At 33.7% G+C, this 15,773-nt stretch overlaps 1 protein-coding gene and 1 long non-coding RNA gene across 3 annotated transcripts in view; one reads left to right on the top strand and one right to left on the bottom strand.

The window, feature by feature from the left end:
• The window catches only part of LOC126928995 (cadherin-87A), a 521,848-nt gene that overhangs the window by 334,181 nt on the left and 171,894 nt on the right, over positions 1 to 15,773 (bottom strand). For both annotated transcript variants that reach the window (XM_050744939.1, XM_050744941.1), the window contains one exon: positions 5,246 to 5,311. In XM_050744939.1, coding sequence (XP_050600896.1) covers positions 5,246 to 5,311 — 66 coding nt within the window. The remainder of the gene's footprint in view (positions 1 to 5,245; positions 5,312 to 15,773) is intronic.
• Positions 10,321 to 12,802, top strand: LOC126913859 (uncharacterized). The gene is made up of 3 exons (XR_007709491.1): positions 10,321 to 10,704; positions 10,772 to 10,906; positions 12,708 to 12,802. It is a non-coding gene; the product is annotated as an uncharacterized LOC126913859 (long non-coding RNA).

Genomic DNA, 15,773 nt, shown 5'->3' with positions numbered 1-15,773 from the left:
CGTACAAAGAAATAACAGATGCGACGTTTTTTAGAGGTAGTGAAAATTGAAACGCAAGACCTCAAGATTGAATCTTGTTCACGGTCGTCTTTTATTCTCGTCGCCAAAAAAGACTGTGTTCGATCATTGTAGTAAATTTTACAATTTTCTTTTTCCCCTGAACAATTTACAAGTTTCCTCACATTACGAATAAAATTCTCGGCAAGAGCGTTCTGTAAAATACAGACATTTTATAATCGTGCTTTGCTTCGGCTACCAACGACATTACAAACGGGATCGCATTTAATCATCGCACGAGCATACGCTTTGTCGCAGGAACGTTCAAAATTTCCCTGTGGACCGCGGTGTCGAGTGATTATTGCTTTCATAAAATGTGTACGCCGTCTGCTATAACGCACTATCACGGACAAAAATGTAAAAACTGTAAAAACTACCGTCGCGTACAACTCCGAGACATTTCAGCTTTATGCATAGATAGTGTGCTGCCGCAACAGCCACTAGTCGCGAGTGAAAGATGTATGCAAATTTAACCATCGTACGCGCTGAAAAATTCTATGCATTCCTGAACGATCGCGATGTTCGCGAGTTCCTTCGCCATTGCCTTTGTCTTTATTAAAATCTCCTATTGATTCGAAACGATCAGGTGTCGGATGGGCTCGACAGCGTTGCTTTCCTATGACGAACGATGGGCGTCGTGAAATAACGCGGAGTTACGTAAAATGGAGTTTGCGTGTTTCATTGGAATTCAAAAGAAAATGAACTCCGTGGAATTTAAAAATATATCGATCAATTCTAGTATTGATATAAAACTAACTCAATTTCGATACCTTTCATCAAATTCGACGCAATGTTTCAATCTCTTGATCGGGAACGCGTCACGAATTTTTGAACGTGACATAACGCCGATAATAAAATTGTAGGATGACTCTTCAACGATCTTCAAATTTTCCCGCTTTTCAGATGACGACGCATTCCAGCACTCGGAAGCGAGAGTTGTAACACTACAGAAGAAACGTATGAAAAATAGTGATGGTGGAATGAAAATTTATCTACAATATTTACTTACAAAAATAATCTTCGTTAAGGTTGTATTTTTGTTACTAAAATTCTGTTTAGTAACATTAATAAAGAAGAAACGTATTAATATTTTCTGTTACTAAGTTTTTGTCTAGTAACATTAATAGAAATGAAAGATAGTGGTATTTCTAGGTGTTCCATTATTTCTTCCGTGGTTAATGAAGAATATTCAGTTCAAGCTACACATTGCTATGGACTATAGCAATCTAATTTGGTTTGTCCTTTTTTCATCCAAAAAGCAACTCTCGTCGTAAGATTCACGATTTTGTTCTGTTACGATTACAGATAACATGCGCAACAATTGTGCGATACGATGAACAAAAATATCGAAATAAATAAAATATTAGAATTTACTAGAAAAAATGCAGATGCTAATGTTGCTTCATTTTAATCGAGCAATGTTCAAATCGAGTTCGAGACATTAACGCAAACCTCGGGCAAGTTCAGATTTTCGAAATATTCTACTTGTTGAAGTTTTACAAGAATTTTTTGATCTTTAGGAAAAAGAATCGGCTATGTCCAAGACTCGCCCGGCTTTTCTTCTAAAATATAGCGTCAATGATGACGTTAATCTGCCAGCAAACGTGTTTCAAACGTTCAGTAAACCTACTCTGTTAATCGCGTGTCTTTCTTCTCGTCGATTCGAAATGTCTTCAGACGAACAAGAATCACGTCAATCATGGGGAAGTAAATTCGCGCTAATGAGAGAAGATCTCAGTGATTTATCTAGGAAACTGATTATGGAACACGAAAGAAGATCGAGGAAGAATAAACACGCGAGAAAACAAAATATTTCATTTCAAATTTCCGGAATTATGGTGCAGGTAGCAGGCAAGTGGAAATATCGAAAATGATTTCCCAGGTACATTTTTCAAAAATATAAAGAGTATCGTTATATCATTTGTCACACTAGTGTCTTACTAAGTCCAAAATGTCAGCGTGATTGCTTGAACTAGTCGTAACTAATACAGTTACGTTGAACGCCTCGCAACTTCTAAGATCTGGGCTTTCCCGGTTTTTTCATCAAGGCCTTCAATTCGGATCTCGTTCAATTACGCCATAAATTCACCGCCAAGGGTTGTATTAAAAAAGGAACACGCTGTGTGCGTTTACGTCATAAACACGATGTACCTCTAACACTTTCGCTGAATTATGCATCATGATGTACGAGGATACATTATTTTCGATATTGCGTGCAGGTGCACGAGGGCATCTATCACGAATAAACTGTCTGAGTATCCACGAATACGCTGGAAATTTAATTACGAAGGTTTATTACGAGAGGAATGTTTGGCGAAATTTCACATACAGGTAAAGACAGATTAAATGTCAAAGGGAAAATGAACGTATTGAATTGGCGCACAGCTAGTGAGTATTATCGATTAAACGGAAATCAAGAGATTCGCGAAAGTTTCGGGGAATGCGAATAAGTTGCTTATGAATCGAGATTGAAACCCGAATCGAATCGCGTTTTAATTAAAAACAACGAACCTTGCTTGATGATATCCAATACGATCTTAATATCGCCGACAACAAATGGGAAAATCAGATCATTCGAAACGTGATAATACACTGAAATTATTCGTCATAAGCATAACTTGATACTTTGACCATGCACTAACGTCGCTATATATATATATATATATATATATATATATATATATATATTCAGGAACATTTTGAATTTTGTTCCTGAATATATATATATATATATATATATATATTCAGGAACAAAATTCTATAGCAGATAAATAAAATTAACGTGGATATAATATACGTCATCATTCATAAATATTGAGACATCGATTTAATCGATTTTTAATTTTTAATTAATATTTTTCGATCGAACATGATATAAAGCATTTGAGTGATACAAAATATCGAACAATTAATAATTAGAAGGAAGGAATAATTATCGAACAATTAATAATTGGATTATAAATTTACATTATCAAGAAACATATATAATATAGTACGTATCTCATTTTCCTCATTTTCTATTTTTTTCATTTTTGATATGGATTTCGACGCGGATTTTTCGATAGATCTGTGTTTTCGAGTAATTATTCGTAAGAGATAGATTCGTATTGTTCACTGGCACGAAGCTTGAAAATCCTTCCAACTATGCTACAAGTTCAACAAATATGTAAACTTGTTCAGAATGCGCTAGCAGCGTCGCGTCTTTTAGACGCATACACGTTACGGCACACGGTTGATGCCTGTTGCACAAGTTTTAGTTTCTAAGCTTTTGATCTTGCCAAAACTATGCGGATAAACTGTTTCACTCTCATACATATACAAGCTGACGGCCGCACAAACTTTTATTATCATGTTCCTATTAGTTTGCATCTACATGTATAGATTTGTTTGTGAACGTAAATAAACGTATGCAATACATCTTGCAGTCATAAAATTAAATACATAGTAAATTAATTACATACAAAAGTAAGTTTATTCTTTTTACAAGAACTGTTACAGGATTTGAAAATTAAGCTAACACCGTGAATGATTATAAACTCAATCCCATTTTCACATTTTTCATAATATTGAAACAAAAATTGGCAAAATCTTTTATGTAATTTCATATTATAATATAACATTTACAATCGAAGATACAAAAAACAAAAGTTTCCTTCTTTCGAAGCTATTAAAGTTTCTCTTAAAATAGTTCACTTGCTGAAAAAATATAAACTCAATGTTAATGACGTTACCTTCTCGTTCAGTATTTAGCCGGATTTCTCTTTATTTTTGATTACGTTTATTAATCTGTTAGGCACACTATCCACTAACTTATTTAAAGTTTCCTTTCGAATATTCTTTTACTTTATTCTTTTTTTGAAGTCCAACGATGTTTTTTATAGGTGGCTTCTCCTGATCGTGGAGTTTTCTCGCTAGAATTCCCCATAGGTTATCGATCGAGTTCAGGTCAGAACTCAGTGCTGGCCACTATAATAATTCTATACCGAAATCTCGAAACCACTTTCTTGAAGTGGCAGTTGTATAAATAGGAACATTGTCTTGCTGAAAAATTGTCCTTTTGTCTTTCCTATTTCCGTTACGAAAGGCAATAATTCGCCATCTAACATCTTCTCACAACCTATAACGTTAAATTTATTCTTTACGAAAACAATTTTCTTTAACGTGTCCAGGCAGGATCAGTGGTTTCTTGAAAATGTAGAAAAATTAACGCGCAAAATGTATTCGAGTCTACAATTATTCGCAGCGTTGTATCTGTATGGACACGTTATGTGGATTCGTATTAATAATATGCGAATATTACTGAAATATATGAATCGATGACAAACTAATGATCGGAGACAACATTTACTATCTAGCTTGTGGAATCAAGAGACGTATGTATATCGTATGAAATACGAATTGTTTATCGGAAGCGTAATTAATGGTATACTAAAATTAAATCGACATTCATCCAAGTGTTAAAATTAATCATGATGGTCTCTTTGTCCAGGTAGGATACGTATATTCATTCAGAATTTGAATATTTCTCAATATTATGATATTCATGAAATATCACTAATTTATGTTATAAGGAAATAATAGTATTTTTTAAATCGAATATATTTTAAACCTAAATCGAAAGTACAAATTAACTTGGTATGTTCAAATATTTAAGCATTAATTTAGTGCGTTATTACTTGTATATCGTTTACATGTTTCTTACGTTTCTATTTCGTCTATGTTCCAACACCTTAGTGAGTATATTAAATTTTTATACGAGTATATTTTAAGCCTAAGTTGAAAGTAAAACTAGAAGAGAAATCTTGTACATTTCACAGTAAATGGTAAAACTAGATACAAATTAACTTCGTATATTCAAATATTTAAGCATTAATTTAGTGCATTATTACTTGTATGTCGTTTACATATTTCTTACGTTTCTATTTCATCTGTATTCCAACATCTTAGTGAGTGTATTAAATTTTTATACGAGTATATTTTAAGCCTAAGTTAAAAGTAAAACTAGAAGAGAAATCTTGTACATTTCACAGTAAATTGTAAAACTAGATACAAATTAACTTTGTATGTTCAAATGTTTAAGCATTAATTTAGTGCATTATTACTTGTATATCGTTTACATGTTTCCTTCTATTTCGTCTGTGTTCCAACATCTTAGTGAGTGTATTAAATTTTTATACGAATCACTTACCCTTTCGAATATGTATGGTCAAAATGGGTTCCCGTTTCTTGTTGCGAAACATTACGCTGCAACCACCTGTAAGATAAATATAATTAACTATTAGAAAACACTAAAGTAGTAAAACAGTAAAGTAATGAAGTTAGGTAGATACAATGCGTGGAAAGTGCGCTTCAAACATATCGTCTACATTTGTACCATTTGTATCTAAAGAATAAAAAATGGTTTAATTCCTCTAAATTTTCAAATTATCAGCGGAACAATTAATCGATCGGAATTATGTGTTCGTACAAGATAACTGTTCAAAATATGCAGAGAAAAGATGCAGACAACAATGAATTGACAACTTGTGTATTGTTCTTTCTGTGGCGGCACTCGACAAGTCAAATACCACCACTCGACACTAACTAGCGTCGGACGACGGCAGCGCAGTGGTTAGCGCCTTGAGTCCTGTTTTTGCGACCAGGTTTTCAGGACAGAGATGGAAAGAAAAAAAAAACAATATCGTACATAAGCACCGCTCTAAAGCGACTTAAATTTAAGTTACAAGTGTAAACCTAAAAAGAAAAAAAAAAAAATGTAATATTGCATGGCTATTTCGTACCGTCGCGTATCGGTACTTTTTCCTGAACCACTTCACTACCAAATTCATCGTTTATAATGGAAAATACAAATATATAATACACAAAAACTGGTAAAAATAAATAAAAAAAAAAGTGGTTAGCGCCTTAGGTTACGAACGTTCGGAGCCCGGGTTCGAATCCCGGCGATCGGGGTCCGATTTTTCTTCCACGCACCAAAAAAACGGAGGAAAAATCAGCAGTACCCCAGCAGTGACATTTACAGCCCCTAGCAACAATTACTCCGGACGAGGTCCAGCAACTACAACTATCACGGACAACATATACCACCTCATTTCCAATACTTGAGCACAGACTCCACTGACAAAACGTTACATAAATAAATAAAAAAATCAGCAAAGTGTAAAAATCTGAATCTGACTCGCGAAGTTACTTATCAAATACGCGGAAGCAAAATACGACAAATGCGAATAATATTATAATAAAATAGTCATTGGCGAAGAAAAACGAATCTACGTACTTGCAAACGAATCCCGTAATTTTTACAATTTTACATTTACATAATTTAATGCTACTAATTACAATTAACGGAATTCCTATATTGTAACGCACAATACATCAATTCTTTATATCGCAAGATTACAAACAAAACGGTCTCAAAGTTAAATAAATTGCATAAATATCTAATGATTTCGTTCATCTCAATTTCCATAAATGTCCTAACGTTCACGTACACGTCTGATTACACAGATTTTACATCAGAGTAATAATACACGGCGCTCTCTTTCAAGGAAACACGGGCGAGCTTATCACTCGATGCGACAGATACAGCGATCATAGCGTCTAATCTGACGAGCAATAAACTGGACAGTTAGTGAGTTCAGCCTCGTACAGTCAGTTTACACGGGTTCGTTTAATTTTACGTCATCGCCACACGCTACGTGCCACTCGCGTGCTCTTGTAATTTCATTCTCAACACTCCACCGACCGTTTAATCTCGCGGTGGAGTAACAGCGAGTACACGGTCTGCCATAAAAGTTTATTGTTTTTACACAAGCAAGGAAACCATTGCGCAACAGTAAATCAACGATCCGCAAGAGACACCGTGCACCTCGAGACTTGGCGCGATCGTTCGTGGTTCTCGTCAAGCAGATTCAGCGCGTGAAATCACGCGTAGTTGTGCGGAAAAAGGAAAATGTATCGGTATTGCTCCTGCAAGTCGAGGAATAGGCGACGTTAGATTGCGTCTGAACACTTCGCCAACTGTCCACCACTGAAAGAAGTAATATCCGCGTCTACGTTTTTCTTCTCTATGTTGTACGCGTATTGACAGTTGCGAGAAATTAATTTCCGTAGAAAGCCAAGATTTTAGATTAAGATATCGAAAGATGATATTGCGACGGCAGTAGCAAGAAATGAATTTTCTCTAATGTCGACGATTCGTTTACTGGGTCCTCTGAAACTGAGTAATTTACCAACTAGTAATATTGACTAGCGATATAATTAATATATCCGCGTTTTAATCCGTGCGCTTCTCAATGCACGGCTGCACGAATATTGAAATGCACGGGTATTGAAGTACACAGGTACACGTATATGAAAATACAGAGGCAAACGGATCATAATATCTACATATATATATTTGAAAATTGTGGATCTTAATTGCCGAAATAAAAGTAAAGGAACGCTAAGGTTACACTTGGAATTCATATTAAAATAGTTTTAGATTTATATAATAAACGATTTCCAGGATCTTCGTCGATATACATTTGCACGCGTCTCAGCACTCTCTTTGTCTCGCCATCTTCCATAACACACTCCCACGGAACACAATTACATTCATCTGTTTTTCGAGATGCCGTGCATACACATACTTCCACACACTCATATTCACATACGTGTGTCACTACTACGCGGCCAATTTAGTCTAGCACATAAAATTATACATATCTCAATATATATAATATAGTATATACATGTGTACGGAGGTTCACGAATACACATATCGAAATATATAATATCACGTGCATTAACCTGTATTCCGTGTTTTATTTCGGAATTAAATATCGAAATATTTAGATAAGAAAATTGTTTGTGAGACTTCATTAACCAAAATGGTAATTTTTCTTATTTTCATCTGCACGCCAGTAAATTAAGTCTTAATTAATTAAAATAAATTGTGTTTAACTTATTAATTTTTTGTTTTCAGATGAGCTAAAGATCAACATTTTGTAGGAGTAACAGGTTTGTTTCTTTGTTACAATATTTTCAGTACATGAACAGCACCGTTTCGGCATGACCGAGGTTGCTGGAATTGTTAAATATTTTTTGGCAGATTTGGAAATTGCTAGATATTTGTTTGCCCTAGTCTTCATCATTAGCATCACCATTCAAACGGTTTTAAATCCATAGCTTAATAGAAGCGTAATTGTGACTCGGTCATATGTGTTTCAGTTTGAATATAAACATCATTGTTATCGAGCAGACTTTTCATGTGATTTTGCTGCGTTTACTACATCCGAGTCTTGGAGCAAACGTTTTACTTCTTTCTATAAATTATTTCTTTTACGTCAGAGGTTTCGTGCTCCAGATTTGTGTATCATTGGATAAAAAAAACCGGATATATGGTTTAATGAATGATTAAATGTCATCTTCGTTCCATTCAAGTTTGAAACGTCTCATAATTTCCGAAATTATTTTTTCTTAAATATACACAAAACGTGTCATCATCATTGCTTACATTTAACAGGAGATTAGTTTTCTACAAAAAATGTTGTTATAACTTGTAGCGGTTTTAAGGTGTTCAAGAGAAATTCTATTATTCTTCGTTGTTTTTCATTTATTTCCAGACATTGTGTGTTACCCTTGCATTAGTAATGGCTCTGTCTGCAATTACATTTGATATTGCACTTCTGTTTCTATATAAACTGTCTAACATGGAATACATGGCGTTCCAACGTGTAGAACAGCTTCGTATTAATGTGCTTTTTAGCAAAGAAACCTGTTCTCGCTTTTGCTCTAATGCATATTTCGCAACATGTGAATGTTTAAAATGTCTTGCCATTTTACTATAAATGTCGATTATTTGTTGCACGGTTTTTTCTTTTAATGCATGGTTTACATCTAATTGCACACTATGTGCTGTACATGTTACGCTACAAATTTTGGTATCGTCCGATACTTTCGATAACAATGAGATGGTATTTACCATATTTTTGGCGTTGTTACGATGGCTACTACTTTCGAAGTAATTTCCCATTCTGCCAGAGTTCTGTGTAATTCATCTGCGAGATTTTAGACGGTATGGCGTTCTTCCATTTCGTATACACCCAAAACAAAACTGTCTGCGTCTCGATTGGGATTAATAACATATACAATTATCGTAATGTACGAATCATATGCTAACGATGACCAACACAGGTGTATATGCTACGTTTTTAACGGCGTTTAATTGTTCTTTCATCTTTGTCACGACAGTACTCTTTAAACTCATTAATCTTTTTTCCACTGCTTCGTCCTTGCATATTTTATACTTTCGCTGCGCTATAGACATAAACTCTTGAAAATGACCGGATGAACAGAAAGAAATAGATAAATGTCTTTTCTTTTTAACAATTAATTTTGCTGTTGCCAGGTGTATTTCTTCATTTTTCGCAGGATCACGCAAACGAATGTTTAAAGTCTGCCAGTTAAAAATAGATTGTTTTTTACGTTAAGTGATTTTGCGAAGATAAACAGAACTGTATTTCCTTTCACGCGTTCTGTACATACGAATTACGTATCTATTTCTACCATTCATTTATTGTCTTTTGTATTATGATATTTTAATGTTGGTACTTATCGTTAACATTTAACGAGGTACTTTCTGTTTGAGTATTAGTGCTGCTAGTAGATCCTGTTGTTCCACCCGAACACGAAAATTCATTAGTAGTTTCTTCATCACACAGATTACAGAAAGCTTTAAACTTGCATAATCCCATACCCAACTTTTGCGTTTTGCCATTTGAAAATCGTATTTCAAATCATCGATAAAACATATGTATACATGTGCTATGTGAGTTAATTATAGGTAAAATTTCTTTTTATTTTTATAGAAAATATTATAGTATTATTTAGTATTATTATTGTGGTATTATATAACGCTACATATGTTACTAAAATATATCTAAGGCTTATGGGCTTGCTCATTCTTCATTTTCTAACGTTCTTGCATCTAAAGTAGCGTTTTGATTCTCAAAGTTAGCACGAACACAGCTCGAAGATATGAAAATCGAACGTAACGAATATCACGAGTACACGTGATGTACACATGCATTTTCAATAAACGTTCAAAATCAGAAACTCTAACATTAGCCCATTAAGGAATAATTACGAGAAGCGAAAAATGTAGTTCGTGAGAAAATTGTACAACATTCAATCGAACAAAGTAGCTCATTTTTCTATCAGTGCAAAAAAAGTAGAGGCGAAACGAAAAGTACAGTCCTCGGTAACTGGAGCCTCGAGAGGATAGCTAAAGTCTTCGAGTTTCTATCGAAATTTCCGAGTAAAAAATGCTTAACGAACGAAATTTTAACATACGAATGCACAATTACGTCCACCTTTCCAAAAGGTGCTAGTATTTTAATTAAGCTTCTTCTTCGAACTCATTTTATTCGAGCTGCATAAATGCAAATGTTAGAGACGCGTTAAATTACGCGTTCGATCGGCGAAAAACGATCAGCTTTTGCATGGATATGCAAGTGGTGGAAGGGCGAAGAAGCATACGGCTTGTACCGTCTTACGTTATTCGAGACCATCAGTCTGAGTTGGAAACAGTTGGAAGAAAGGCGACAATATCGAATGATTGGATTCCATTGATGGACAATTGGATTCCAACTTCGAGTTACACAGGTAAAATAACGCATCCGGCCACGTGATACATAATTCGGGTTAAAGTAACTTCTTTTTCCATTTCCAGAATGTTTTCACAGCGGAAGGCAACGAACAAAACTGTAGTCTTGTAGAGCTTTTCGAGTCACAGAGGATCGACTGTATTAGAAGAATGCAGCGACAACAATGCCGTGATATTTCATCGTAGCAATTCGAACAATAGGTAAATTAAAATATGTTAGTGCGGTGTCTAGCCGCGCGAGTGAATTTAGGATGTCTTGGAGTGCATCGAACGGTACGCACTGCGTGACCGGAACTCGATTACGCATTCTTCTAAATACGGAACGAGAAGCCGTTAAGCCTAGCCTCGCTATATCGACATCCACACGCTCTTGATTCTCATCGACGGCTTAGCCAGTCGCCACGAAAACCTTCTTCAACGTGTATCCATGGTGGAACATTTTTGAAATTACAATATTCACTTGGACTAGCAAATTTTTGACTCGAACGTAATTCGTTATCGTATCCAACTGGGTTAGCGACTGGATGGAACTTTTTTAAATGGCGAAACGAATACTTTCACGGCTGCTTTGCATTCGACCGATTCTCATTTAATTGGGGTTATGTAAATTCATTCATTATACGAAATCCCAAGTTTTCTTACGTTCGCCGTCTATCCACGGCACCGTTAAATTTCTGACACAGTTTCGCTCCTACTGGCAAACGTCTCGAGGAAATATCGTCTACGCGTTTCCATTTGCATTGCATGATTTCTTTAATTTCCAACCTCCTTCGCATTAGTCCAACTGCTTCAATTCAAACAGAGTTCTTAATGAAAACTTGCTGAAAAAATACTTCATGAAAAATATAGCAGTTTTGTACATAATATGCTGACTCACGAAAGTATATTTGAACATTTACCGTACAAAACTACTTATGTGTATATTGTAAGTATGTACGTGTTATACAACACATTATGAGATTTCATTAGCATTGTAATAAAACAATACATAAAGAATACTTGAAAGAATCTCGACTTGAAGACTTGACAGTACGTTTTTAACCCTTAGAGTGTTATAGGCGCATATAGGCGTCTGGCGAAAGCTATCGGTGTGGACTAAGGACATATGTATGCGTTTTCTTTAAGTGCCCGGCATGGACTAAGGACGCATCTATGCGTTTTTCAATTTTTCCGAACACCTACGCAACTATTACGTTTGTGTGAGATAAATATAAATGCATTCCTTAGTAACGGCAGTAAACAAATGCCAATAATGCCTCGTTATAACAGTTGTCTGCCTGTTTCGCGGACACTCGCATCTAATTATCAAGAAGAAAATGTGTTGTTTGTGTGAAAAATAAGGGAATGCAGAAAATGCGATGTCGGATTATGTATCGATAATTGTTTTGAAATTTTGTACACACAACTGAATTATTAACTTGTGTTATATTTATTAAATTTAGTTTTCTAGTTTATTGTTTTCTAGTTTATTACCCAAATTCTAGTTAACTGTAAATTTCAATATTTGTAATAAATAATTAATACTAAAAAATAACGCTCTTTAATCATTTAATCTCGTGCAAAAAAATTACTATAACTTATTACGATTTGCGCTTTGAATAGTCAATCAATAGAGTTCAGTCTAACGAAAAAGTATTCCGTCCACAGCGATCGTCAGCGCTAGCTGCACGCCGTCCGTACGGACCGCATAGGCCGCGAGTATTCAGCACTCAAAGATTAATTAAGCAGCAAATTCACATTACTAATAAAGTTATCTATCATTACTAATGATCGTTTACAGTGAAGCGACTTGACTAACAAATATAAACGTGGAAATTCGATAGGACATCTCGGGTGAAAAAAAGTTTATTTAAATAATTGTTATAGAACCATAAAGCTTTTTTTAACACATTTTTTTTTAAACCCGCCAAATTAATTAATTTCACATTTTTTCTGCCTTTATTTAGTTCACTTAGAAGAAAAATATATAATAATTTAATCCTTTTTTGGTTTTTTGTTTCAGTCAAGAATTACGAGGTGGATCTTTCCCACCGATTGAAGACTGCAGCGACAAGACGCCCATGAAATAGGCTTAGAAATCTGTTATAATTTTATTTTTTACTTTAAACAAATTTTTTTGTATTTGTTAAATATATATAAAACCATACCTCAAAATTCAATAACTTCATTTCTTTCTTTCCCTTCTAAAAAAAATCACAAAAAAACGCTGTTTTAGAACATCCTAATTCAGGACACCCCCTTAATAAAATAAATCGTTTGCAGTCAAGCGACTTGACTAACAAACATAAACGTGGAATTTCGATAGGATATCTCGGGTCAAATAAACAACGATTCTGAAATGAACGTTGGTGAAATGGTTGCAAGTTACATGAGATTAAATTGCTTAGAATCTAATAACTTAACTCATCTGTACAAAGCTTCACGGTGGAAATGTGAAACATGTTTCAAAATCGTTGATAGATATTGGACAAACGCGACGAGTAATTCGTGAAAGAACGAAAGTTCGTTGTGTTTAAAATTTGATCATTCGTATAATTGAATGGAAAATAAATTAAACAATATACACGTATGTGGAAATGCTTGTTTGCCACTATAAAAGTAAAGCCAATTTTCCTGATTGAAACTCAAGTATTTGCAATGATACGATAAAAAAACACTGTTACGACAATGGATTTATCGAATTGTCCGGAAATTCTACCGCTACATTCTACGTTTACAATTTTATGTAACAATCATCGCAAATCGCAAGTAGTTGAAACGTACGCGTATGTATATGTACATTTTAATCATTGAGATATGAGCTACAAGAGGCAATTGGATTTATAATTGAAATAAATATTTTTGGGTTATAATAGAAAAGTGAATAATTGGGTTTATAATAGAAAGAAATTAAACGAAGACTATATCATTTGCTGATGGCGCAAGAGTTAGTGCAATGTAAAATACAAATTAAATAAGAAATCAGTAAATGAAAATTAGCAAATTATACGCAATTAGTTAGAAATTAAGTAGACTCATCGATAGTTTTTATATTGCATTAACGTTAATAAAAATCTGTAATAGCAACACAAAATCACTACCTATCGTTAATTATGAACCAAACAGCTATGAATGTAATATCACTGAGAAAATGAACTGCTATTGAGAATTTCATCGCTAAATACGTTCTATGATAAAGTGCAATTTAGGCATTATTTTTGTACGAGTGGCGGATAAAGGAAATTGCAATGGAGGTAGCTTTCGCAGTATCTTTTTGGTGAATTGATGACGTCGTTAAATCCGTAAAAAATTTGTTAACACGAAAGGGATTCGATATAGGATCAAATTGTAGAGACACCGAGAGATTATTTTAGTAATAAACGCGAGCAACCCTGTGGTAACAGAAAAAATACATTATAAAATAGAAAACAAACACAGATTAGAATACATATTATGTTACAGACTAATTAATACAAATTTCAGAGAAAATCATTTTACTTAATGATAAGTTAGTTAAATAATTATTAATAATTAGATTGTAGAAAAAGAAATAAGAGAACTTTCCAATCGACTTGATATTTTTATACGATAACATTTAGCAAATTTTATCAATTATTATTCCAATTATTAAATATCATTTTTGCACTTCACTGATCTACGTATTAGTCAACGTTGTTACTTAATGATACAGGATATCGTCGAAAAGCTAGATATGTAGATAATTTAGAATAATACGGTACTGATATAGTTCATTTAGACTAAAAAGCTAGATATAATAATCGATGTCTGATGCGTTGAAAAATAACACATTCATAGGCTTTTCTCTAAATGCATGTTATCAATGCTGGATATTTAAAAATGAAAAGCAATTACGAAAAGATATATTACAAATATATTTTCAATCTTGTTTCAATCCCAAATGATGTTTCCCTAGAAATTGATTGAATGGTTAATGCCTCTTTATATGCAAATTAATCACTTCGATCCGACGAATAAAATCAACAACTTGTGATTCAACATATCATTTAACGTATGCAATCTGTAGATTGAAAAATTAATAAAAGTGCGTACCAATCTGAAATATAAATTAAATAATTGGAAATCAAATTTCGATAATTGCATACGTATGTATTTATATTATTTGCAGTAGAATAAAAAGGATGTACGTATGTGGAAGTTTAACAGAAATATAGATTAAAATATCGTGTGTCATATAAAATCGTAGAAAAGGCTTTAATAATGTAGTTTTGTACATGTATTTAAGTTGAATTAATTATTTAATAAATTGGAAGTTTACTTAATTGTTCTTACAATATCTGTCTATTTACGCTTTCGCAATTTTCGTGTTAAAATTTAGAATAAAAATGAAGTTACAGTAAAGTTCAAAGCACCTCGGTTTAACTTGGGTTAAACGGGACTCGGATAACCGAGACTCCGCTGTAATACAGAAAAGTTTAAACACAACAATTTTCCTATTTTTCGTTTTCATCCTATTTTGGCTCGTAGCATCTTTTACCACGAATAATAAATTATTCATAAAACTATTCGAAAACAGTTTACAATCAACCCTTTAAAAATGAAGATTGACTGCAATTTAAATATTCACGAATCGACCTCGCCCTCTTTCCAAAGTTAAAACGAGGACTAAAGAACAAATGAGTCGTTTCAAACCGCTTTTAATGAACAGAAAACTTCTTGTAGACAAAAACTATATCAAACATCAAATATTTTAGCAAAGAGGAAAAGCTCCTCTGAAATTATTTTGAAATTATTTTCGAAATTTTATTTGCTTTTATAATAATAAGATTTTAATCGTACAATGATCCACATGCATCACAATTTTCTTCTTTTTTTTTTTTTAGAAAACTGGATGTGCCATTCGTTTACACTTCCAAGCACTGTACCAATTTTCTTTGCCCATAAGTGACTTGTATAAAAACAAGAAATATATTTCTTCAAGATGTTCTTTTTCTTTTTGTTACAAACGTGTATTTTATAACGTTCCAATTAAAAATTGTTATAAAACTGACGATATTTAGTGTGAAGTATGTCTATCGCTAATGGCACTTACATCGTTTTATACAGAGGC

This window comes from Bombus affinis, chromosome 2 (genome assembly GCF_024516045.1).
Source record: "Bombus affinis isolate iyBomAffi1 chromosome 2, iyBomAffi1.2, whole genome shotgun sequence".
In the NCBI taxonomy this organism is placed as follows: domain Eukaryota; kingdom Metazoa; phylum Arthropoda; class Insecta; order Hymenoptera; family Apidae; genus Bombus; species Bombus affinis.
This window is presented reverse-complemented; position numbering and strand designations above follow the sequence as displayed.